The 26,837-nt window shown below is 42.5% G+C and overlaps 1 protein-coding gene and 1 long non-coding RNA gene across 16 annotated transcripts in view; one reads left to right on the top strand and one right to left on the bottom strand.

The window, feature by feature from the left end:
• LOC309366917 (dystonin-like) overlaps positions 1 to 26,579 on the bottom strand; it is a 301,144-nt gene extending 274,565 nt beyond the window's left edge. For 7 of the 15 annotated variants that reach the window (XM_081905854.1, XM_081905875.1, XM_081905877.1 and 4 more), the window contains exons 1-3: positions 25,689 to 26,578; positions 25,091 to 25,152; positions 7,075 to 7,263 (exon numbers count right to left, since the gene is read on the bottom strand). In XM_081905854.1, coding sequence (XP_081761980.1) covers positions 7,075 to 7,263; positions 25,091 to 25,152; positions 25,689 to 25,869 — 432 coding nt within the window. In that variant the 5' untranslated portion in view covers positions 25,870 to 26,578. Of the gene's footprint in view, positions 1 to 7,074; positions 7,264 to 7,856; positions 7,958 to 11,453; positions 11,490 to 25,090; positions 25,153 to 25,688 lie in introns of those variants that run through there. The other 8 variants (XM_081905876.1, XM_081905879.1, XM_081905865.1 and 5 more) reach the window with 5 other exon arrangements.
• On the top strand, positions 12 to 15,128 carry LOC309367353. Its single transcript, XR_014167073.1, has 4 exons — positions 12 to 163; positions 11,824 to 11,936; positions 12,196 to 12,227; positions 15,010 to 15,128. It is a non-coding gene; the product is annotated as an uncharacterized lncRNA (long non-coding RNA).
• Positions 26,580 to 26,837: the final 258 nt, after the last annotated feature.

The raw sequence follows: 26,837 nt of genomic DNA, 5'->3' as shown, positions 1-26,837 counted from the left end.
AAATCAATAGCATTTGGCTCCCCCGCCCGGCAAAAGAAAAGATGTACCACCCCTAGGCTGCTAGTTCAATCATTAATGTGGGGTGAGGAAAATTCAACCCCCATCGCAAGCCCAGGATGCTGGGGCTTTGCTGTTGCGCTCATATTCCTGAAACCACGCCCTGGTAAGTCTCTCTTTCTTTTTCCTTCTTCCTTCCTTGTGTGGTGGATCAACTTCTTTCCGGAGCTCCCCAGTTTTGTTTGGAGGGCTCCCGGCTTCCTAAAGCGCGCTGACTTTGGGAGACAGGAAATGTAGATTTGCTCTTTTCCTCAAGGGAAAGCACAAAGGGCGGGTTGCACAAGCTCACTGGGCGAGAGGCCGCTTCAGTAAACACACTGTCCTTAAAGGCTGGACGAGAGACTTTCCAGTCGCCACAGAGCAGGTAGCAGCAGCTGCCCATGGGCTCCAAACCAGCCAGCCAGGAATGTAAACAAGAAATGATGCAGTGCAGGCACAAAGAACTGGGGAAATGAGGGGGGGGGGGAGAGATATACTGGCCTCCTCAGCCCTCTTGAAACACAAGGCTGAGAGACAAACTGATTTTTTTTATTTGGGGATCAGTTTCAAAACAAGTGACTATGAGGCGCTGATATGTGTTTGTCACCTGATCAGCAAACAATGCCTACATTTGCCGATCAAAGAGAGGCTACTTCCAGGTCCCCTGTGCTGTGTCATCTTGGCGGCAGCTGCTGTGTCATCTTAGAAGTACCAAGCTTGAGATGTATGATTACTGACCCTGTGTTGTTCTTCCCAGTATGGTTTGCAATATAAATTCTCTAAATTGCAGCCATTTCTTAAATGGCTAGAAAATGTCTATCACATCTATGTATTTCCCCTTTCAAACAGCTTTTGCAGCATGACGGCTTACCCTGACATCATCATAAAATGATGACCTAATAGGAAGCCACAACAGAAATTATACAGTGCAATAAAGCCAATTAAAAGGGCTAAAACAATATTTACCATACAGGTTCACCTTCTCTCGTATTATACCTAGCTCTACCTTTCATTTAAATCAGAACCAGTGAAGGCAGTGAATGTCCTGTGTGAGTGCCTGGAGGCGGCTGGAGGATGGTTGGTGACTAATGAATTGAGGTTTAATCCTAATGAGACAGAAGTACTGTTTGGGGGGGGGACTGGGGGTGGGGTGAGCATGTGGGGGGACCCCCTGGTCCTGAATGTGTAACTGTGCCCCTGAAGGACCAGGTGCGCAGCCTGGGAGTCATTTTGGACTCACAGCTGTCCATGGAGGCACAGGTCAATTCTGTGTGCTAGGATGCAGTCTAGCAGGTCCATCTGGTATGCCAGATGAGGCCATACTTGCCTGCAGACTGTCTCACCTGAGTGGTGCATGCTCTGGTTATCTCCTGCTTGGACTAATCTACATGCAACTCGCTCTACGTGGGGCTACCTTTGAAGGTGACTTGGAAACTACAACTAATCCAGAATGAGGCAGCTAGACTGGTGACTGGGAGTGGCTGCCGAGACCATATAACACTGGTCCTGAAAGACCTACATTGGCTTCCAGTACGTTTCTGAGCACAATTCAAAGTGTTGGTACTGATCTTTAAAGCCCTAAAGGCCCTCAGCCCAGTATACATGAAGGAGCGTCTCCACCCCCATTGCTCAGCCCGAACACTGAGGTCTTCCTCCTAGGGTCTTCTGGTGGTTCCCTTACTGCATGCCCTCCAACATTTCTCTGATGAAAATAGGGACATCACATTCCATAATGATGATTTTGCAATTTATACCCCACACATCTTACTGGGTTGTTCCAGCCACTCTGGGCAGCTTCCAACAAATATATATAAACATCATAAAACATTAAACATTTTTAAAAAGCAACCCTTCCATATACAGGATTGCCTTCAGACAGCTCAGGAGTCAAATAACTCCATACCCTCCAACATTTCTCCAATGAAAATAGGGACATCCTAAGGAAAAGCAGGACATTTTGAGACTGAATCAGAAACCGGGACAGCTCCTCTAAATCAGGGACACTTGGAGAGTTTGTCACTGTAAGAAGTGAAGTTATAGGGAACCAGGTAGAGGGCCTTCTTGGCAGTGGTGTCCTCCCTATGGAACACCCTCCCCATCAGATGTCAAGGAAATAAAGAACTACACAACTTTTAGAAGACATCTGAAGGCAGCCCTGTATCAGGTAGTTTTAATGTTTGGCGTTTTATTATGTTTGAAAGGTACTGGAAGCTATCCAGAGTGGCTGGGAAAACCCAGCCAGATGGGTGGGATATAAATAATAAAATTATTATTATTGTCTTCAGAAGATCTGCTTTCAAATCTTAGGTGGCTGAAAACTAGAACTAATGCCTTTTTCCATGATCATGCCCTAATCACAAAACAGAACATGCAATCTAGAAATATTTGTTCGACACCCACAAATTAGAGGTCAATTTATGACAGTTTTGCTTGGCCAGGCTTTTGATGAACAAAGTTACTCTCTCTTTTTTAAAATTAGTTTCAGCAGTGGCTTTATGGGATTTTATTGTTTTAAATTTAGTAAGCTGCATTTCTAATCTGTTATGACTGCATCATGGGCTGTAGAAATTTGTAATATTGAGTGAGGAACCAGTGACCCTCTAGATGATATTGGACTCCAGTTCCGTTCCCAACAGCCCCAGCTAGCATTGCCAAGTCAGAGATGACAGTAGATGTGGTCCAACAACATACTGATGGCCACAGGTGTGTCTCCCACACTTAAAATTAAATAAATAAATCAGAAGTAGTAATAGTCTTAGTAATCATTAAATGCCATACAAGAAATAAATGGAATTTATGCTTTATTCTGTGATACTATTAGGCCATCTTGCATGGGGTTTCAGTATTCAAAATGTAACATAGGAATTAGATGACTTAGGAATTTCCTTTCCTGGCTCATATGCAAGGAAACTAAAGGAACTTGTCTGCCAAACAACCTCTAGGGAAGGGAGGGGAAAGGCAAGTTATATTGAGATGGCTCCATAGAAACCCATTAATAGATTTAGTTTGATGTTCCTAAAAACAAACTGGAGAGCCTCTACCAATAACCTTTTCCTCTAAAATGAAATAGAAAACATGGTGGGAGAAACCACAGCATGGGAGGATCCATATTATTTTTAGAAGCTATTAATGCTCTAATAATGATAGGAACAAATTTGTATTTTTATAAATATTCCTGGTATTTACAGACTATTAAGACTATTGTACTGTATATAGTTCCACTATCCTTTTTTTAATTATATGGATTGTTAAAATAAAATACCTTATCATCTTGGTAGACCTTGTGTAGATGTTTTCTTTTTGTAGTTCTTTCCCTCTGCATATTCCTTTCTATTTCGTTGTCAGATTTATTAAGCATTTTCAGCTGAGTTTTGGCACGCATGTATGTGTGTTTGTGTATTAGGTTTAGGATTTTAAGGGCTCAGCTGTAAATGTCGCTTATTTCCTATACTAATCTTAAATATTCATTTCCATTCCCTAATCATAATATTGTACATTTTCATCATTTCAGGGCAAAATAAAGATAGCATCACAGCTTTGATCATGGCACCACGGGGCTTATTTTCAGACTCAGCAATAAATCATTCAGACAAGAGGAATACATGAAAAGATTAAAGAAATCCAGGAATGAACAGAACTGATAGTATATTGCAGTAGCTGGTGTACCACTTCCCTCTACTGGATATATCTGACCTCAGCTATTTATTCTTTAGTACAAACAACATCCTCTGGTGGCTAGAAAGCTGAACAGAGAAATAAAAGACTATAGTAAAACAGCTGTTAAGCTACAGAAGCCTAGAGTCATGTCTGCATAAAATACTTTTCATTGAATATTTATTTATTGGATCATTATGCAAATAGCTGGTCCAGCTCATTCCATAATTCTTCATCTGAAAAGAGTTAGCACCCCAGTGAAGGAGTAGTAAGTGTAGTATCTCTCATGTTATATTTTTAATAACTATCACTGAATGTCTCTTACATTTAAATACAGTGAGGGGGGAAAGTACTGTATTTGATCCCCTGCTAAATTTGCCTGTTTGCCCTCTGACGAAGAAATGACCAATCTGTCATTAATGTAGCTTAATGTAGCTGTGAGAGACAGAACGATGACAGGAAAACCCCCAGAAACCCAGAAGACAAAAGCCAGGTAGCATAACAACCACTGATTTTCAGTGGAATCACTGTTATTTGTTTTCCTGTTTTGTTACTAAGTTGAGCTAGTTTGCTTTCAGAAAGAAAGAAGTTGAGGGATCAGTCAGGTTTTCAGAAGTTAATAAGTAATCTAATGTCTACATCAGTGATATTTCCAAGTATAAGAGAGAGAGAGATATCTGAAAGTATCCTCCTAACTGTATATGAAGCAAACCTTCTCATAACCCCTTATTTTGAATACAGGAGGGAAACAAATAAATTGTTTTTCTCCAGTTATTCTCCATTCTCCTAAAAAGAAATATTTATTATGTAGGGTTCTATAGTTGAATGTTTCAGGAAGCAAAATGTATTTATCATTTACTGATTTTTAGTAACATCATTTTCATTGCTCAATACTCCAAAGTACATGCTAAAGACTTTCCTGAAAACTGGGCTTCACAGATTTAATCTTGATTTCCCCACCACCACCACTTTTTAAATTTGTTACAAAATATGAAATTAGTCCTGAAAACATTTCCATTTGTTGAATAATAATAGTTCAAAGTTCAACACTGAGAAAGAACATTTCCAACAATTAGGCCCTAGAGTATTTTTGTCTGTAAAATCATTTATATGCATGGTTACTGTATATTGTGACTAAATATAAAGGGCTCCTCTTCCTGTTTTGGTAGAAACTGTTTACGTGACATAATAGAATATTATACTATCCACTGATTACTTCAAGGAGTTATACAGGAAAGGGAAACATCTGTGATTGCGTTCCAAGTTTTTTGCATTTATGAGACAAAGACTTGTTGAGTATGTGATGAAGAATCATAATAACAGTAGGCGCTTAGCTGATGTTTGATTTTTGTACTGTGCTGTTCCTACACTACTGGAAAGTATCTGCTACTCATGGAGGAACAGAGGGAGTTGCCTTATATAAAGTCAGACAGTCGATCTGGCTCAGCACTGCCTACACCATTGGTCTTCAACTGGTGGTCTGGTGTGTGGCGTAGTGGTTAAGAGCGGTAGACTTGTAATCTGGTGAACCGGGTTCGCGTCTCCGCTCCTCCACATGCAGCTGCTGGGTGACCTTGGGCTAGTCCCACTTCTCTGAAGTCTCTCAGACCCACTCACCTCACAGAGTGTTTGTTGTGGGGAAGGAAGGGAAAGGAGAATGTTAGCCGCTTTGAGACTCCTTCAGGTAGTGATAAAGCGGGATATCAAATCTAAACCCTTCTGGGAGCCACCAGATGATCATGGCCTGATCTAAGGAGGATCACAACAGGAGCACTACCACCTGCAGATATTTCACAACCTGCACACACATTCTGCAGACAGAATAGAGAGCTCTTTGCTGGCAGAGGCTGAGAGGGCTGGGTGAAAGGACACTGCCACCCAGTCCAACTCCCCCCTCCAAAACCTAGTGCAAAAGGGATTTGGATTGCAACCTACATAAATGTTGATATAAGGATAGGTGTGTGGTGGGGAGGCAAGGGATAACTGATTTGTTCTTGTAAAACAGCAAATTTAGCTAGATGTTGTTTTCAATATAGGTGTTATAAAGTAAAGGAGTTTCTAAATCCTACATTTTAAAAACTACACCTCCCCCCCCCCACAAAAAAGGAGTACTAAATTAAAATAAAACGAATGAAAATTCAGACTGAATCTCAAGGTTTTTTATATATTTCTTATACCACATGCACAATGCATGGCCTTCGGGAAGCAAGGTTTCGGCACATGGAATTTGGGAAGCAAGATTCTGGCCCAATTTAAAGGAGTTTATGATATTTAAAAAATTGCTGGTTGCTGCAGCAGTCCCACACACAAAAATATAATTTGAGGCATTTGACAATGTCCAAGGACCCTGCTCTCATAAACCAGGTCTTAACAGCATGTTTTACTGAAAGTGTCAAGGAAGGATGACTAAAAAGCACTGCTGTACACAATAAGATTACCACCTGCCTGTTTCATTTCACTGTTGTGCTCCTTCAGTCACAAGCTGTGCAGCACTGGAGTGACTCAGCTGACCCTTGTCTATAGCGCATGAAAGCTATTTGTGCAGATTTTATATTGTTAGACCCTTCATTCAACATCTCAGTTTACTTTGCTCCTTGTGCTGGCAATCAGGGGTAGCTAATCAATAGTTCTTTCCATGCAAGGTCAGGGTTTCTTTATCCCCAGTAGAGGCCAGTGGGATGAGAACAGAATTTTTTTAAGGGATATTGAAAAATGGATAAGAAACAAAATAGAGCATCTAGCTGGCTTGCCCCTGTGGGGAACAGAATACTTAACTAGTCTAGCAGATCCTATTCACAGCAGGTAAGGAGGTGAGTGGCTCTTTACAAGCCTTCATAAAAACATCCTTTCTTTCTCGAAAGTTTATATTTTTTTTATTTTGAATTCATAATCTCAATTTGAAAATGAAACTAAACTGCTAATCCAGTGCAGTGTAACGCCTAGAGCTCAGCTAAAAGAACCCCCAAGACCTCTTTGTTTTGTTTTCACTTTTATCATTCTTGAAAAATGCCTCCATTTTTTGGGTCTGCCTTCCCCCAGCAAGTGTAGAGCTAGGTGGACTGAGCGTCTGACTCAATCTAAGGCAGCTTCCTAAGTCTATACATGCACAGCCTGGCTTTTATACAGGGGACTGGGGGGCACCTGTTTATCCTGGAAAGCACCTCTCTGATGCCTCCCCTTTTTCATTGACCTACTCTGCTGCCACAAGGACTTAGCTGTAGGGTTCCAAGGCTGCATGTTGCTGGGAAGAGGATCCGACCTGAGATGCTATCAGTTTTAGGGCTTCTTATTCCTGCACTGCCTAAATCTGGCAGATCCAGGCTAACTGCAGTCTACACAATGTATTTTGAAGATCACTGCACTGAGAACGGAAAGAAAACTTACTGGCTTTCGTGTTGGTGTGACTTGAACAGAATGGTAGAATTCTGGCTGGACTCTGCTGCTTTTCTTGATCTTCCTTTTCTTAACCGATGTTTCCTGCTCACTCAGCTGATGCACTTCTACCAGGGGCTGCGTTTCTTCAAGGCGAGGCACGACACGTCTTCTAATGTGGCGGGGACTTGGTCTAAAACCCTGTGGAAAAAAACCATGAAAGTTAATAGGGTGTGTGATGCTTCTTCTCCTCTTCTATGTCACAGAAATATTATTTATACAAGGCAGAACTATTGGTTCTATCAGCATTTTAAATATTGGCAAATTACTGACAAGTATTCTCATTAAACCCTTCATTTCCCCCTTTTCATGCTGTTTCTTTTCATGTACAGTCATATTTTGGTTGTCGAACGGAATCCTTTCCGGAAGTCCACCTGACTTCCAAAAACGTCTGAAAACCAAGGCACGGCTTCTGATTGGCTGTAGGAGCTTCCTGCACTCAATCGGAAGCCATGGAAGCCGCATCGGGCGTTCGGCTTCCGAAGAACGTTCGCTAACTGGAACACTTTGCGGCGTTCAGGAGCCAAAACAGAAAAGTACCAAGGCGTTTGACAACCAAGGTACGACTGTAATTGAATTATTTATTTTTAAGCATCATTTCACTCGGATGAATGTTAGTAAGGAAATTCCTAATGGGAAAGAAAAGTAAAGGGACACATTCCTTTCTAGACAACCTTCCAAACCACATGCCATAGGTAGGCAAAAATGGGCACAGCAACAAATATACATTATACCTTGTCACTACTGAGTAGTTGAGCCTGAGTATACTCAGACACCCCTCTATATCCTACATCCAGACAAGCAAAAAGCATTATTCCAGCCAGGCAAAAACACTCACTCAGGGTGCAAAGAAGGGCTAGAGGGGGTAGATGGCCATATTTGGCATTTGGACCTGAGGTTCCCTACCCCTGAGATAGAACATCAGAGCATCTGTAAGAAGTTAAGCAGCTCTCAAAGTGCTTAGAGATACGTGCCAAAGAGGGATTTAAGTGTGTGGATGAATCTTTAAGGAATAATTTAGCCTCCAAGTTTTCAGGCTAAAATTTTACTATTTTCATTTTTTAAAATGAATGGATGTCCCTCAGAAAATAATTGGCAAAGTACTGTGCTTAAATACTGTAGCACAGAAAATTATACAGGTGTGGACTTCCCATTTCTTAGTGGACAAAAAATATATGACAACGGGTAAGATCGTTGTAGCTTTAAGACTTCATCTGCCTCTAATGCTGACTCTTGCTCTTCACTCAAAGTCATAATCTTCTACTTATGACTTCACAATTGGATAGGATTATGATGTGCTACGAGGAATAAGGTCCTGGTTTCAAGTGAGTAGTACACATGAGGATGAAGCAAGCTAACAGCATAATGCAATTGACTTTAGCCTACTTACAGGACAACCCTGTACATGTTTACACAAACCTAAGGCCCATTCAGTTTAATGGGGTTTATTCCCAGCAAACTCAGTACAATATATTGCATCCTAAATGTTTATGCCCTGACTCATTTGTGTAGTGAATTTTCTGCCTGAATGGAAAACAATGGCTTCAGCAATACGTTTGAGATGATGCAGACATAGAAATGGCCTGTAATTGCATCAGAAAAACACAGGATCCAAATGCTAGTACAGCAGGCTGCTCAATGTTGTCTAGCAGCCGCTGAGTTAGGACAGCAGCAGACATCAAAGCTAATATGCCAGCACTCTTGATGAAGCCTTTGAGCATTGGTGGCTCTGGATGCCCATCTCTCAAGGACTGCCTCTCCTCACATGAACCAACCTAGACCCTGAATTCAGTATCTGAGAACCTTCTTTGTATGTCCCCATGAGAACAGACCTTTTCAGTGGTAGCAACCCACATATAAAATGCTGTCCCCAGAGAAGCATGCCTGATACCTTCACTATCTACTTGTAGGCACCAGGCAAAAACATTTCTTTTTGCCCAGGATTTTGGCCCTTCATTTGGAGAATTTTAGATATCTGTGGCCTCTTTCTACGGGTAGGATGTGCTAGATCTTCCTGTTCTTCATGTGTTTATTTTGTTTTAGCTTTATACTGGTTCTAATATTTGTACTATTTTGTAAATCACTTGGAGTTGCTTCTTTTTTTAAAAAAAAAAGCAACTAATAAGTGCAATAAATAATAACAATTTTTTTTAATGCAAGATGATTTGGGTGTGCATGTATATGTCTGAAGAGGGGGAAAGAGCTGTCATATCCTAAGAACAATTACACTGGCACTGTGTCTCTAAAACCACATTATGTTGGTGATTTACAGCAGCAAGGATGGTTAGGGCTTGGTATAGGCAAGTATAACAACAATATGTGCCATGTACTCAACAATATAGGATACTTTTCTCACCAGTTACAGCATGTACTGCAGAACCCTAAATAGTAAAATTTTAAGATATGCAGAATTATGGCTGCAGTCCTAAGCGCACTTGCCTGGCAGAAGGTTGCCTTAACCTCTGTGGAGCTTATTTCTGTATCAACCTGTGCTGCAAAACTATTAATTTACACAGACATGCCTGTACATAATTATCCATAATTAGTGCCTGTAATCAGTGTAGCATAGGTGGTACACCAATCTGTAGGGTGTAGCCTTGAGGTATCATATGTCAAATCTCCCCATAGCAGTAGCCACAAACCCGGAAGCAAAACGGGAAAAACCACACAGCGGAGCTTTAATACAATGGTTGCTGTCCCCTGACATGGGTGCTGATCCAGCTAGTAACTTTTTGACTAGCAGTAATTCACACAGGGGTTGGCACAGCTGTCATCCAGCATGTGAATACTTGCATATCAGAATGTCAGTTACCTACAAAAGCACTACTGTAGTTGGGAAAAGCAGATGTCTTGAAACACCCTTAAGTCATATATACATGCATAGGAGACCTATCTGCACAAAAAGAGCTTTTTGAAAAACATGTTTTTAGTACTCCAACTACTAAAAGGACAAGTTGCTTTTTGAGCTAAGTAAAAATTCGCCTCTTTGGCACTAGGAAACATCAAAAGGAAGCTCTGACCTCCTGTAAGGGATTTTCTCTTGCACAACACAAACTACTTAAACCACAGCCTGAAATAGCAAGAGATACGTGATGTTTGATTCAACTGAATAAAATGCAGAACATGAAGCTGTGCAAGTACCCACAAAAGAGAAATTTTCCTGGAAGCAAATTCTACATATGTAAAATGCTGTGTTTGCATTCTGCTGCAATGTACCAAAAATTCACATAAAATTATGACAGGATCCAATTAAACTAACTCTTTGAACCTTTGAATAGCAGCTCAGCTACCTTGCTCCCATGCTACATAGCAAACTGCTTTGAACCTGAGACCAGGTACCAAAGTACTTGCCATGTGGAACAAGGACCAGCTGTTCCAAGAAAAAGAATCACACTGGGCTCATGAAAGCCCCTACCATGAACCTAAGGTTTCAATCCTAGGCATCCTTATTCAGCAATAAGTATCACTGAGCATAATGGGACTTATTTCTGAGTAATCATGTATAGGATTGCACTGCAAGAGTTTAAAATAGGGACACCAATCTTTATGCTTCTATTTTTAAAATACCTATTTACATATTAAAAGCAACATCTATAACCAAGGCCCAAACTAACATCAGTATAAAGCTAAATTTCTAACATTTCCATCCATGGGCATAGCCACAATTTTTTTAGGGCGCAGGCTTTTGTTTTTGGGGGGCAGAACCTCTGATTTGTATTTATTTTTACTTATTTAGGGGGAGCTGCCCCCCTACACTCATGTTTCCACCTGCTATTTATATGGAAACAAAACTGATCTTAGTTCCTGGCTCAGTTCAAGAAAATACACATTCTATCCTTGAGAATTTGAGTATGAGATTATCATAGTGCCAGATGCCAGTGTATTTCCATCTTAACTATAAAGCCAATATCTTTTCCAACACAACCTTTCCTGCATTTTAGAAATATCGTGAGGGTTGCTTCTAATCAAATTAGGCTGCAACTAGAGATTTTAAGGGCTGGCTGCAAGACTGGAAATGATTACTAATTTCTCTAAGTTTTGATTTTCAAAAACTACAGTGCATATCTATATTGCCTCAAGTTTTAGGAAGTGGAGCTTGATTTCACTGTCTGAAAGAATCCCAGCCTCTTTGAACTGAATTAATGTTACCTTAACACAGAATAATTTAAATTTGAGGATCATGCATTATTTCAGTCACTGGCTTTGGCAAGGTGTAAGCCTAGGTGGAAAACGTTATATTTAAAGTCAATACAGGGTCTGAATAATTCTGCAGAATGCTTGCTAATATAGTTTAGTTTAAATGGTCTGCTTCCAACCCAAAGCTGCCTTACTTTATTATGGTTTTTCAACATGAAGAGTTCTGATGCCACCCTTTCGGTTTTTCTAAAGCATGCTGAGTCATGTTACTCTACTCTAGAATATCCCAGCATTTTGAAAACAAAAATGAGGTTTTGGTACAGCCAATTTGTTCCCCCACATGGTTTCTAGTCATTCTAGTCAGAAAAAGAGGTATGCTGGTCATAGGTGTGGACAGCACATTTCTCTAGGATGTGTACCCAGGGATTTTTTAAAAGGTGGACATGTATTGAATACATACATAAATGACATTATGCCCAGTTCTTATTTCTAAACTTTTTTTCTTATTTTACTTCTACAAACCTTGGGGCTCCCCAAACCTGCTGATACCTCTCTCTTCTGCAGGAATGGTGCTGTTTTGTCTCCATAAGGACCGCCATCAACCAAAAGGAGTACTGTATTAGGTGCAGCATCTGCCTACTGGAAACTAGAAACTCAGCAATCACACATATCCAGAAGTAAGCAAACCTCCTACAGTTTTATATGGGAAGAGTCCCATGGATAGAAACTACAGCTGAGAAGATTCTAAATATATGAACTAGCAAAACAATATAATGTAATGTAAGATTACATTATAATAAACACCTACTAGTTTTATACTAGTTTACCTGTCATGGTGTCTGCCAAATAATCCTGGGAATTGTGGTTTAGTGAGGGTGGTGAAAATAATTTGTTAGAAATTTCTAGCTCGCCCACCAGAGAACTATATCTCCACAGGTTCCCCAGGGAAATTCTGTCATGTAGATAAGGTAAGCGAAGTGTATTGTTTGCACAAATGATACCACTTGCAAGTAAACCTAGTCCCAAGTCCCCACACTGTGAGTGAATCAAAGGAAAAGGAAATATTTTTGAAATGCCTCTTTTTCAAAAGGCAGCATAGGGGGGAAATGTCTAACTTAATATTCTCTAAAACTGGTATTCTCCACATGAATTATTTCTGACCAACAGACAGAGAACAGGCACCATGTCTTTTGTTTCTCTCATGCACACATTTTTCTTTCCAAATATATTATTCCAATTCTTCCAAAAGAAGCAAAATAAAAAATATTAGCAAGTTACCAGTTATTGTATAGCCTGTTCCTCTAACATAATATTTTTCTTTTTCAACTCTACCTCAGATTACCCAGTCTAGCAGGTAAAAGTCGCATATGATTCTAAGCATTGCAACAATTTTTCTGTTGTTTTAAACACAATTTTGGAAGACACAATAGTTCATTGTTTCTTTTTTTAAAGGTTATTGACAATGCCTGTGCATATTTATATATAGTACGCAAACTGCAAGGGCCTTCATTTACTGACTACTAAAAGAGTATTTGAATTATTACAGAATTGCTATTAAAATAATTAAAGAACCAAAGCTCAAACTTTATAGACAGCAAAATAACAATGCTTCATTTTTTCCATAAATGCAAAGTTGGACTAATCCTAAAACTGTCACACGTAACACTTTAATAAAAAGACAACTTTTCTACAAAATTAAGTTAGATTACATCTAAAACATGCTTTTGACAACCTTGATAATATCTGAAGAGTTACCTTTTTTATAGCTCGTATTACAGGCCAAAGTTAAGGTTGTCTGAGTGGCTTTTTAAGCAAGGATTTTGGCTGTCTCCCATTTTGAGGATTTGTAATATTAACGTCTGATTAACACTTTTAAAAATTCATTAACAAAGTTTTCACTACTGAGTATACATACATTACTGGAGAATATACCTGCAAAGGAGTGCAGGAAGCACTAAAAATTTGAGACAGCTAAAAATGACTGAGGTCTTCTAGTCAAAAATGGTGGCAGATGGAGGCAGAGTTTGGCATAATTACTTGGAAATTCCTGATAACATTTTCTGCTGACCTCTAACCCATCTCTAGTTGCTAAATTCTGTGCCACAGTGTTTTCCTTGTGGCAAGGAGTTCCATAGCTCATCATTCCTCAGGCTGGGGATTTTGTGATTTTAATAGCTGTATAGAAAGGAGAATGTTGGCAACTGCAGGTTCTCCCAGCACAGTGCTGTTGGAAGGGGATTAGCTCCTCCTGCACAAAGGTTAGCCCTTTGGTTCCACGGTTAATCACATCCTAACCCTGCCCTATACTAAATTCAGCAAATATAACTGGCATTCCCAATCCAACTTAATTAAGCCTCTGCTTCCACTTATAGCCAAAAGAGATAAGAATGGGGACAGTAGAGTCTTGAGGTGCTAGAACAGACTGTATGCTCCCTCTGTGACTGGCTTTTGCTCTCCAGATGTTGCTGAATGGCCAGTGGTTGGGGATGATGGGAATTGTGCAACATCTGGAGGGCCAAAGGTTTCCCACCACTGCTCTGTATGAAAAACCACCTCTTCCCTGATACAGACTGCTTAATGCAACATCATATGGCAGAAGTAGTGAACCAAAGCCTGAGGACCACATTTACCCTTGGCCAATCCTCCTGGGACCTCATGCCATTGGTGACTGTGGCTATAAAGTGTGGGATGTGATCCGCAGGTAGCAGACAAGTACAACATTCCTTGTAATGCTAGAGTGGACATGCAAGGGAATGTTTGGTCCGACTCCAGCCAGTCGAAACCTCCTGTTCCTCCTGGCCTGGAGCATCCTTCCCCTTGCATGTGACCAGAGGTGGGCGTGACCTTACCTGCCCAGGTAACAAAAGGACGGGTCACGCAGCACTCCCTCCCTTTTTTCTCTTTCTCCTTTCATCTACTTCCAGCAAGGACTGCTCTGTTGGCTTGCAGTCAACAGCAGCACAGGGATTGCCCCCATATGGGGTAAATCCACATGTTGCTATTTGCAACTTTAAGTCTTTAAGCCTGCCTTCAGGATTGATACTGTGTGCTGCCTTAACGTGAGTAAACTTACTTTTTGTTGACTATGAATAGGATTGTGGTGTTTTTATTCTTTTAAGAGGGATTCAAGTGAATTTACCAGGAACGTACAATTCAATCTGAGGCAGACTGAAATGCATAATAGTAAGAGGTTCTAACGAGCCTGCAACCAGCTTTCTACTGTGTGTGAGAAGGGGAATGTAACTCTGCTACATAAGGAACTTGCTAGTGCAAGTTAGGAAGGATATTAATAAACAAAATATCCTCTCCTGCCACCCTGAACATTCCCACATAAAGGGGTATGCCTATCTCGTACACTCTCTCTCTCACACACACAAACACACACACATACAGGAGACATGCACAAACCTCTCTGTGCACTATAGTGCTATGTTTTAAATTTATTTTTCTCCCTTTTTTGCCACCATTGCATAAATCAGTGCAGCTGGGTGGAGGGAGAACAGTCTTGCTAAGGGTCCTGACTGGGCTACCTCTGCCATATAGCAATCTTATCGTTCTTCCGGGAGCAACCCGTGCCAACTTCAAGAGAAAGGGAAAGCAAAGATTCAGCATCTCATAACAAAAGATGGTTGAGATTCAGATATAACCCGCTAGGGGATATACGCTCTTCCAGCGCCCATTAGCCAAGGCCAAAGCATCAGTGACATAATGCATTAATTGAACTATGATTCAACATTGTTTCCCCATTAGTGCTCTGCTCTCGGTGGATTTCACTGTGAGGACGTCAGGGTCACAAGGTCTGATGAGAAAACCATTTCAAAGGAGGTACACGGCTTCCCAGCACTGTACTATATTGTAGCTGTCTGAATGAACAGCTGTCTGAATGATTGTTGATACAATCATTGCAGCACCTAAAGAAGATGAACACTATTGGGTATTAGTTCTGTTTTGTAGATTGGTTTTCCTTTGACTCGGCATGCATCATAAATACGGCTAGGAGTTTCCCCCCCAATAAGAGTAGCATAGTGCCATGTCTCAGGAGCACAGTGTTCTATTAGTAAAAGAGTACTAGATTAGGATTAGTAAAGGTAAAGGGAGCCCTGACCATTAGGTCCAGTCGTGGCCGACTCTGGGTTTGCGGCGCTCATCTCGCTTTATTGGCCAGCTTCCGGGTCATGTGGCCAGCATGACTAAGCCGCTTGTGGTGAACCAGAGCAGCGCACGGAAATGCCGTTTACCTTCCCGCCAAAGCGGTACCTATTTATCTACTTTCACTCTGACATGCTTTCGAACTTCTGATCGGCAAGTCCTAGGCTCTGTGGTTTAACTCACAGTGCCCCTGGCATCCCTTCAGATTAGGATTAAGCAGACCCAAATTCCAATTCCCCCCTCTTATCCAGGAAGCCCACTGGATGACCTTCAGTCAGTACCTTACTCTCTACTTTACCTCACAGAGTTGTTGATTTGGGGTGGGGGGAGATATAGGATTGCAGCCTTGCTCACTCTACTATACCAGATCTCCAACAATCATCTGTTTGAATGTTTTCTCTGTCCCCTGCTCAATCATTGCCAAGGGAGGCCAGCTTTGTTTAATATTTTCTGCCTTTATCCAGACAGTAATTGTGAAGATAACTGCTGTGTGTAAGTAGAGACTGTGCTGGAGTGATAAACCAAGACAGACAGAGGCGCAATTTGCGGGGGGGGGGGGGGATAGAGTATCTGTCTGTTGTGTCAGTTTTAGGCAGTTCCTGTAGCATGGAAGGCATTTAGTTAGCACTTGAGTCATTACTCCCCTTCAGTTCACAGATCCTTAAAAACATTTGTGTCAAGTTTCTGGATTATGCCATCTGCACAAAAAGTGAACTCCCCTATCTGCAGAGGCAGGCAATCTTTGTTCACAAAAGATACACTAAGCCTATATCATCACTGCATATAAGCTTGCAGAGCTATAAAAAGGTACCCCCCCCCATTTAGCTTCATTTGGGAGAAAGAAGCACCATTCTCTGCGCAATTTTGTGCATGTCCCCACCAACTGCTTACCAGATGGTCTGACTGGTCTTCAATGCAGGCTAAGTTCCTAGTGAAAAGTTTTTGTAATGTAAGGAACACACTTTCTCTATATCTATCTAGTTCTCTCTCTCATATATATTTTTATACATTTCTATCTATCAGTCCTTTACTATTTCCATCTCCCTTTTTATTTGTTTCTAACTCTCTCTGTCTCACTCTCTCCCTCCCTTGCTAGCCGTTTCCAATCACATCTACCATAAGAGCTAAAGTGAATGACCAATTGACAAAACAATTATTTCTTGTATTTTAAATTTAATCCATGTGTCAGGATGGGGAACCTGTGAACCTCTAGATACTGCTGGACAACAGCTCCCATCACCCCTGACCATTAGTCAAAGTGGCTGGGTGTTAAAATTCCAGAAACATCTCCAAGTTCACAGATTCCCCACTCCATCTTGGTATCTTGCTAGCCATTTGCACAGCATCGCTAGCTGAAATTATGTCCATCATAAGAGATAAAACTTTACGTGGGACTGAGAATACAGTACTTCTCTATATTACACATTAATTCCTCCCTACAGCAGGATTTATTCTAATTATTGCAGGGAAACCTTTTATTTTCATATTCAAAAACATTTCCTCCCTTGACCTTGTTTCTTGAACCTTCCGTGCTTAATGGAATGCATTTCCAACACCCTAAGGCAAAAATGTGTCCAAATACAATTGATTCCATCTACTGAAAAAATAAATCCTTTGAATAGACAGAAGCTTGCATTTGTCTGGGTCTCTCCTTGAATGCACTTTCCCCAAATCAGACACAGAACTATAAATTCAGCTTAGAGGCTTTTCTGATTTTCCTTTTCATCTGAGTTAGTCGTACACTCAGCAGCTTATAAATAACCCTGGGATTCTTCTACTGAATTATAGCAGAAGACTTCCAAGGCTATTCATTATCATTCTATAGTGGCAACAAGAATGATATTTTTAGCTGGTTGTCCCGTTAAGCAGAAAGTGGGTTGACTGTGATAATGGGTCACACACGGAAGATGGCTTTTTTTGTATGAGGCAAGAAGGAAATGTTTGTCAAAAATGACAAGGTTGTGGGGAAGACTATACTGAGCTAAACATTCAGCAGTTGGAGTTTTCTGTTATCAACATTACCAATAGGATTTTTTTTATTTCCGTTTGCTTCCCTGGGTGACCTATTTTTTGCACCAGACATGCATAAGCATCTTATCTACATGACAACTGAATACATAAATGTCATCTCCTGTAGTGACAGTAACTTTTCAGCAGGCTAAGCAGCAGATGTAAAGTCTGTGAAATGCAAATGCTACCAAAATGCATTTCTTCAGTATAAAACTAAATATGCGCAGTCATCTCCCTGCAACCAGGATAATAACAAATACAAATTTGGTTCCATTACGCAGGGAGCAAAATCCTGTCACTAGCAATTCTGCTAAATCAAAAAGCCCTTAAGTGACAGCTGAACCAGGTCAATTGCCACAAATAACTCATCTTGGGCACTGCTATATGGTACAAAATGTTTAAGGCTACAACACTAACACTTCTCTCCCTTTGAATAATAAATCCAATTGAAATGCATGGGCTATAGGATCAGATCTTCTATGGCTTGATCTGAGTTTATTAAAAAGCCTGTTTTCGCACATCATCACCCCACATGTTCACTGAGAGATTAATGGCTGTCTAGTGACCTATGAACTGGGATCACACTTTAGAAGTTAATTTGGTTCCCAAAGAGGTTAACGGCTCCAGAAGAGTTTTTCACTATGGATATAATCAAGTACTGGTAACTTCCAAAGCAATTCAAATAGATAATATATATTTGTAGGGCAGTCACTTTAAGAATACTAATACTTAATTTATAACACAACATCCTTACAATACTTTTCAAGTGTATGTTACATGAATTCACACCCAAATCCTAATTTCTAAAAGGGGAGGTGCTGTGGCTCAATCCTGCATGGAAACTGTTTTTCCTCCAAGCCAAAGGTAGGGGATCTGGTTCTGACTTCTCCTTGGGGAAAGACATACAACGTAAGATCATAGAAATTATGGTGGTTGTCACTAATGATGATGATGATAATGATAATAATAATATCACCACCACCACCATCATACTATATATCCACCGTGAAATCAGTTCTTCAAAATGGCATCAACAGGCTTTGGGAGAACCACAAAGTTTACAGAGGTACCAAAAATATTTTTGGAAAAATAACACTTGGGACTCAATCCAGATTCAGCCAGCGGGCCTTTGCAGAGTGGCAGAGCCAGGCAGTAATAGCAGAGGTTTGGTAGGGGCATGATCAGGACAGATGCTGTTGCTCGACAGCAATGGGACCAGACCTGTTCAGCTCCTCCTTGCCTCCAGAATTCCCCATTTTGGGGGCCCTGGTGCCTGTTGTCAATGGGCATCCCATCACTGGCACACTCACCTAGCTGAGGGGCCATGCCAGCAGAGAGATGCTTAGCCAGCAGAGCTCAGCAGAGGGACACCTCCACCCAATTCATACCCACCCATTAAGGGAGGGTTTAACTGCTCTTGCAGGAGGTGGAACCCCAAAGCAGCTCAGTGAGGAATGAGTGTGATGAGAGGCCACTGAATGCTTGATTGAAAGTGTCTGTTGTGAAGGGAGGGGAATGGAAATCCTGAACAGGAACACTCTGCACTGTAATATTTTGTTTCAGGTTCCACTTGTTACTGTTTTAAAGCTCAGGCACTAAACCATGCACCCAAACCAAGCAACTCTGATGTTCCCAGGCTCATGGCTAATACCTATCGATTGCATCATTTTGCTAATTGTGTAACATAGAAGACCATTTGAATTTAGTCCCAGTATATATAGGGGCTTTGGTGGTAATAAAAAATTGGCCAATTTAGTTTGATGAATTGTGTTTGCATTGTGCTATATTATACTAATGATTAGATGTATGATAAGCAGTATCATGGACACTGATAAAGTCAGCAGTGCCAGGACCTTGTCTGAAGAATAAATTTGCACACAAGCTTCTTTGTCCTGCTGCTGTTTGAGTCCATGGATTGCTGACTTTAACAGAGCAGACGCTGATTAAGTTAGGATAATGCTTATGCAGTATTACAATGCACTCAAGGTTTGTGATACCAGATCTCTGGTTGCCCTCCACACCTTATCACTGTCAGAGCCGTGCACCAGATTCAGCCAAGGCCAAATCAGACATATTAAGAGGACTTTGGGTTAGTCAGGTAGGGACAGGCACAAGCCACTGAGAGTCAGGTTGGAGAGGCCCAGAACGATCTGTGGCTGTCAGGGGGCGGGAGAGAAAGGAGAGGAGGGCAAGGTGGGAAAACCACAGGAAAAGGGTCAAGTCCTACCCAACTGGTGGGTGCCTCTTCCCAAGAGGAGGCAGACCCAACACCGTGGCTTTCACCCTACCCCACAAGATCAATGCCTGCACTCCACATCAATCTTGCAGGTGTAGGTGCTGCTTTGTAAGGGGCTTTCATGCAGAAATGCCACTTGTGAAGCAGTACCTCACAGGATCAAACCCTCCTGCTGACCACTTGATAGACAGGAGAATCTGAGCCTCTGCAGTGTGCTGGGTCCTCCTCCTTCACAAGTGTTTTCCTTCGTGTGCAGGGAAACCACTAGCAATGGAGCAGTGACCAGAACTCAACAGGAATGCGTCCTTCCACTTAACAGCTGGTAAGGTCCAATCCTGCAGAGTACTGGTACAACTCCTTGGCCCTTTTCAAAACCAAATGTGTTAAAATAGGATGTTAAAATTACCTTGGGGATGGATTCAGGCGTACCAACCCCCAAAGTTGGACCAAAGTTGTTGAGCTTTGTTTAGGGCAGCTACCGATTTAAGCTGTGCCCCCCCCAAAATGCCCAGGAACCACCTTGCTGACCGCAAGCACCCCTGCTGCCCAGAATTACAACCCCCAAAACACAACAGCCAGTGTGCTGCACTGTAGAGTCTCGTGCTGTCCCTAAAGATACCTATGGTGCCCTATGCCCTCCCTCCTGGTGCGGACCGCCCCCACCGTGCCCAGCTACCTCCGCTACTGAATTAGGACATCACAGGATGAAATCTAACCAATCTGGGCCACAGGGTGGATCGGGGGTCTGTGCACACCCCTAATCATTGACTACATTCAACAGGTTTATTTGACTGAGAGCCAGAAGTGTACAATAGAAAACCATGGCAGGCTATAAATGACCTAGAGGCCTTTTACTGGTTTCCCTTAGCCATTTCATTTGCTCCTCATAGTCAATTCAAAACAAGCACACCTCCATGCAATCTTGGATTGATGAGTGCCATCTTCTTGATATCATCTTGAATACTCCGTGGTATGATATATGGTGCTAGGGGATGTTTAATCACTTCACTGGACATGTGTGTGTGTGTTTAAACAGCAGTATGTGTTCTGCTGCATCCATGTTCAAACCAGCATCATGGGCAACTCTTATCTCCACAGGGAGCCTCAGAATTTTGCGCTGGATATTGAGTTCTAATTATGTTTACACAGATGCATACATTTCAACCATTGTAAAAGCTGGAGGAGGGGGAGTTGGCCTCATTTTCAATTCTTTCCTTTGAAAAATCTATTTCCCAAGGCACTTAGGAAGCTAAGTCTCATTGAAAGTCAATGGGACTTGTACTCCCAACCGCCTACAGCTGCCCTCCAATACACAATTCGACTGCTTTTAAATCCCACTGAAGTCAATGGGATTTGAGCAGCCCTGTGTGCAGCATTATAGCCTAAGGCTGCAATCTTCAAGCAGCTTACCTTTCCTGAGAATTGTGCTGCTGCAGCAGTTTCAAAGTTTAGCTTATAAGTTTAAGGAAAATCATAACTAGACATCAAAGAAAGTCATGGCTGGTGCCCTGTCCTTCTAAAAAGATCACATCCCACTGAAATTACCAGATCTTGTAATACCTGATATTTGGAAACTATAGGCTAAAGCAGAAACCCCAAGCAAATTTATCAGGAAGTAACATAGGCGCCGACTCCATGGGGCTTGAGGGGGCCCGAGCCCCCTCAAAAATTCGTTTGGGGGGGCTCCGCCCCCCCAATAATCTCCGGCGCCCCTCCAGCAGAGCGCCATCGCCGCCCCTCCCCCAGCCCAAAATGCACAGGGAGGGGCGGGCTGCATGCCTCCTGCCCTCCCTCCCGAGCAAAAGCTCCACCCAATTTCCTTTGGAGCTGATTAATAGGCGCAGCACGCTCTCCCCTATTCGCTCACGAGGAGGCGGCGCCACTTTATTTGCATATTCATGAGCTTATTTATTATTCATGAGCTTTCCCGGGCCCCCCCAATATTTTTTATAAGTCCGCGTCCCTGGGAAGTAAGTTCCACTAAAAAAGAAACCAGCGCTAACTGACTCACTCACAATTGACTACAGTACATCAAACATCATGTAGAGTACAATTCTGACTGTGGTTATTTGGCTGTAAGTGACAGGACACACATTATGATCTTGGCCAGCAACTAGCTTTCCTTAAAAAAGCCACTTGGATAAGCAAGGAAGGCCTGGAGATCCAACATCTTAACCCATGCCTCACTAAAATAGATTTTCCAGCCTGTTCTGCTGCCTCCCGGTGCCAGCAGGAAAGGGGAGGAAGTTCATAATTTCAAAATTGTGGCCTCCAGGTGACATCATAACCTATGAGGTCATAAAGGGTGTGGTGCCCAGTTCACTTATTCCACTGAAAGGAATGGACTTTGGACTGTAATACTGATTTTCTTATTATAACAAAACACCCATCATTCAACATTTACCAGTAGTTTTGTAATATTGATTATTATCCTTTGGAGATGAGAATCCATTAAATATATGCATGTGATACATGATACAATTCAAATGATTAATAGTTAATGCTCAAAACCACCATGTTGTTTCCTAGATACTCTGCTTTTTTGAGGAACTTCCCACGCAAACCAGCTTATAATCGCCAATAAAAACCAACACTTGACAATAAAATATAAAAATGCAGACTATGGTACAGCTAAACAATAGAACAGCAGAAATACTGACGTACGGATATAGAATATCTGTGTGTGGTTGCAAAATTATTAATTTTAAATAAAGAAGGTGGTGACAGGATTAGTAAAAATTGAATGTGCTTTTTTGTTGAAAGGGTTTTTTAAAAAAGCTGCTCAATTATTCAAGGACTTTCAATGTAGGAAAATAATGTTATGCACACTTTAAAGTAAAGCAATTAAACATTAAATAAACCCACTCCTTAGAAGTGTCAATGTGGAAGGCTCTGTGTTCCAAGTCAGTTAATTTGAGATAAGGCAGAATCAGCCTGACTTTTGATTTAATAATATAAATTAGCAATGCCGTAAGTTACCATGCCCTTTTGTTAGCGTATCCCTAGCAGTCCAATTCTGAAACATGAGTGGGGAACCTCAGGGTGAATGCGGCCCTCCTGACCTCTCCATCAGGCCCCCAGAATGCTCCCCAAGCCACACCCCTCACTGGTCCTGCTTCACACACACCCCACTGTTTTCTCCTGGCTGGAATGGGTCCTTGAACTCTGATAATGCCTCTTGCTTGCCTGGATGGAGAATATAAGGGGGGAGGTTCTGAGTGTGTGTGGAATCCAGCCTACCTGTATAAAGGTCAAAAATTGCTGTTCTGCCCATAGAAGGTTGTCCAGAAAGGAATGGGGCCCTTGGGCTGGAAAAAAAGCCCTTGCTATAAAAATTTAAGCAAAAGTAAGTCACTGAGTTCTGTGAGGACTTAGTTATAAGTAGCTGTGCATAGAACAGTATCCTCTACATACAACAAATTACATATGGAAATGTAAGGTTCAGCAAAGCAGGGCAAGACGTCCTCTGGAAATTCGCAGGTTAGACGTCGCCTCTCCAGAAGTGGCTTGTGAGGAGGGGCAGATGAAACAAGCTAGCTTCCTGGCAGGTGGGTGGCGCCAGCCTAGGCGCCTGAGGCAAAGGACAAAATGGTGCCACCCACCTCACCACCCGGGGAGAAGGGGTGAGTGAAGATCTACATCAGGGACAAGGGGGTGGGAATGAAGATCTACAGTACATTGGGAACAAGGGTGGGAGAAGAGCACCAGCCTCTCCTATTCGCCAACTGGTTGCCAGGAGGCGGCAGATCCGGCCTCCAAGGAGCACACCACAGCTGCTGCATTCCTTGGAGGCTGGATCTGCTGCCCCTGTGGATCTTGCCACCTGAGGCAGTTGTCTCACACTGTCTCGTGGGTGGGCTGCCCTGCAGGTGGGTGGCTTGGGGGCAGTAAGGTCAGCGCAGTCCAGCACCTCTGAACGTTTCACATCACTTATTGATCATTAGTGATCAATAGGACTACATCAAATTTCTGGTACTAAGACCCAGCCAGTCAAAACACATTTCATTCTCATTGATTTCAATGGGGAAAATTCCCTCAGTTGCTTAGCTCTACTACTGAAATGAATGGGATTTGTGCTTAACTTTTAGTAGACTGATCCTGTTCAGCCCAATCCTATGTATGCTTACTCAGGCATAAGTCCAACAGACCTTGCTCCCAAGGAAGTGTGGCTAAGATGGCATGTTAAGTAGGTAAGGCTGCAAGTGTAGCCACACTTGAATGGGACTAAATCCCATTTAAAGCAGAGGGTTAATGTGCTTATTATCACAGGCTGCGAGGCTAGTGCATTTACCAGGAAGTAAGAATGCACTGGAATTTACTTCTGAGTAAACATGCTTAGGACAGGGCTGCATGAAAGAAATGAGTTGTTATTTAACTATTAATAATTGAACTGAAAATGTTAAATGAAGCCCCAACTCAAATCTCCAGATTTAGCTTTAGATATGCAAATCAGTCACTTTACGCAGAGGGGAAAAGTTACTTGATAAATGTTTTGAATTTTCCAGTGGGATTTGGAGGCAATTTTAATAGAGAATCAATTGTCCTTGAACATTCTTGTATAAGAAAGGGGCAGTTCTACAAAGGAGAGGTCCCTCTAGAATAGGATCCCCCAGCAAATTGCTTTGAAAGGATGTTCTTAAATGTACAAATGCAAAAAGAAAAAGAAATCACTGGAAAAAAGAATTATTAAGTGCCAGAAGCACCAAATAACCTTGAGAGGTTGTGAGAAGATTAGATGTGCTCTGCTTCCTTAAATATGTAGCAGGAAGCCAGGAATGCCTGACTGATTAAGTTTTATTTTATTTTATTTTTAATACAAGAAGTATTAACAGAAAATGAACAAAGGAGACAGACTGTGGAATGGTCTCCATTCCTTGCTCCTCCTTCGCAAAGGAAAAAAAAAACTTTCTGAAATCAAGTGGTCATTGAAAGCTTGGAGACCCTCTATAATTTTGGCATGATGGCAGCCATAAATTGAAAGGCTACCAATCCTCTTTCCTACAAACAGTACTAGTTCCTTAAACATTTTCAGTGCTCCTTTTACTTGAGTTTTCACATGAAGTTTGAAACTCAAAACTGTAGGGTGGCAATATATAGCTAATGACTGATGATGAAGCAAGCAAAAGCTGATTTAGGCATGGATCTGATGCCAACACTTTTGCCTCCATGTTGCTACTATTAATAGCTGCATTTATTGAATTATCTTCTAATATAAAGCCATTCTTACAGGCACAGGTACTGAAAGAATCAATATACTGTATTAGTTAACAAGAAAACAGCATTAAACAAATGCATTAGGCTATGCAACCATTTAAGTGAAATGGTATGTTCAATGAATACAAAACATTGCAAAACTTTTATTTTAAAGCGGCAAGTGCTCTTATATATAGACAGATATTCAGTGATTTATATTTTGGTAACAAAACTTGTTCTGACCTTTAGATTGCGCGCTAAATAAATTACCTCGGAGCGAAAGTGGTGGCTTCTCATTGCAGCATCTGGAAATGAAAAGGAGAATTGTGTGTTGTTGTTTTTTAAAAAGGCAGAACTGCATCTGTCTGCACTTCAAAGTAATTTAAGTTCTTGTACACGTCTGCCTGCTCAGTGTTCCTATTCTTGCTAATCCTCATCGCTACAGTCACCACTGAAATGATGTGAAGTCTCTGTGCTGAGCAGCCATCATGTATATCTTAATTCTCCCTCCTCCTCTCTAGAAGTTGGATGGGAAAGTTCTAACGTACTTGAGCAGCGAGAGAGGGGTTCCCACCCAGCATCTTATGATCTCGTTAAGGGATGGGGTGGAGACTAGGCTGCCGCAGTCTCTTAAAAGCCCTTTCCCCCCAAATAATCCGGGGAGATCCGGAGAGTGGGCGAGCTCTCCCATTAGCAGCAAGTCGTTAACTATCACAGCTTGGGCAGGCGACGGGGGATTCCCTTTCCCTCCCCATGCTCCCTCCTTCCCTCTGAAGAAGCTGGATTCCTCCGTCCCCCTTTGGCAAAAGGCTGCCAGCCAGGCAGGCACTGCGTCTCTTACCTCGGCTCCTTGAGCGCCCGGAAAAGACCGATTTGATCGGATGCCTCCCTTTCTGGAGCTTGCGGTGCCAGCAGCAGAAGAATAAAATCGTGGCGACGGTGCCCAGCAGCAGAAGCAGCAAGAAGAGGGCACATTGGATGCTGTAAGGTCTCAGCAGAACTAAAAAAGCGGCGGCGATCATGGTTCAAGAGTATGTTGGGGGGTTGCTTTCTTTTCCAGGGAGAATTTGAGGTGGGGGGGGAGTGTTGTTAAGGAAAAGCTGCTGAGGACGAATGAGCCTGGAGGAAGGACAGGAGCCTTGGCGAGAAAGCGCTGCAAAGGGCAAGCTTGCCTATGTAGACGGCTGGAGCAGGAGGAGGAGGAGCATCATCCTGGCTTGGTCCTTGTGGCCCCGGAATCAGGGCTCCTCAATGGCTGCAGCAGACCCAGTTCTGAGACGTGTCAGTGATTTCCGCGAGGAGAGAGGGACCCTCAATCCATGACTCAGCAGACAAGAAGGCGGCAGCAACAGCAGCAGCTCACACAGCAGGGGATTTTTTCCCTCTGGCTTTGCTTTGCTTTTTTTTCCTTCCACGCGTGAGGGAGAGGGGGAGAGAGAGAGAGAGGGAGAGAGCAAGTGCAGATGGATCAGCAGCAGCAGCAGCAGCAGCAACACCTAAGCTGCAGTCCTGCCTGGAGACAGGGAGAGGGCACCCCTCCGGAGCTGATTTTGCAGCCCGGTATTGCTGCTGTGCGCCTCCAGCTCTTGCATCTCAGCCATGCCCTGTAGCAAGAACGCTGCTGAGGCGGAGGATAGATGGCTGCCGCCGCCGCCGCTGCCCATCAGGAAACCGATTTGCAGAAGGGGAGGGAGGAGAGAAAGAAAGGGGCGATTCCTAAAGTTTGCTGCCGCCACCGCCGCTCCTGCTGCTGCTGCTGTTACTACTGGCTGTTCACGAGTGAGGGGGATTTGTGGGGGGAGTGTTGCGGTGCTGGGGGGGGGGAGCAGAACTTGGCTGCTCGGGGGTTGATGACATCACAGGCTGCTGCAGAGTGAAAAATGGCTGCTTTAAGGTGCGAGCAAGGGGGGAGGCAGCCTTGCTGCTGGAGGAGAGGATCACTGCTGGGTCTTGAGAGGAAGGCATCATCCACCGCAGCAGGCGAGCGAGC

The sequence above is a fragment of the Podarcis melisellensis genome (genome assembly GCF_964234715.1).
Source record: "Podarcis melisellensis genome assembly, chromosome: 3".
In the NCBI taxonomy this organism is placed as follows: Eukaryota; Metazoa; Chordata; class Lepidosauria; order Squamata; family Lacertidae; genus Podarcis; species Podarcis melisellensis.
The sequence above is the reverse complement of the archived record's forward strand: the minus strand, read 5'-3'. Positions and strand labels throughout refer to the sequence as shown.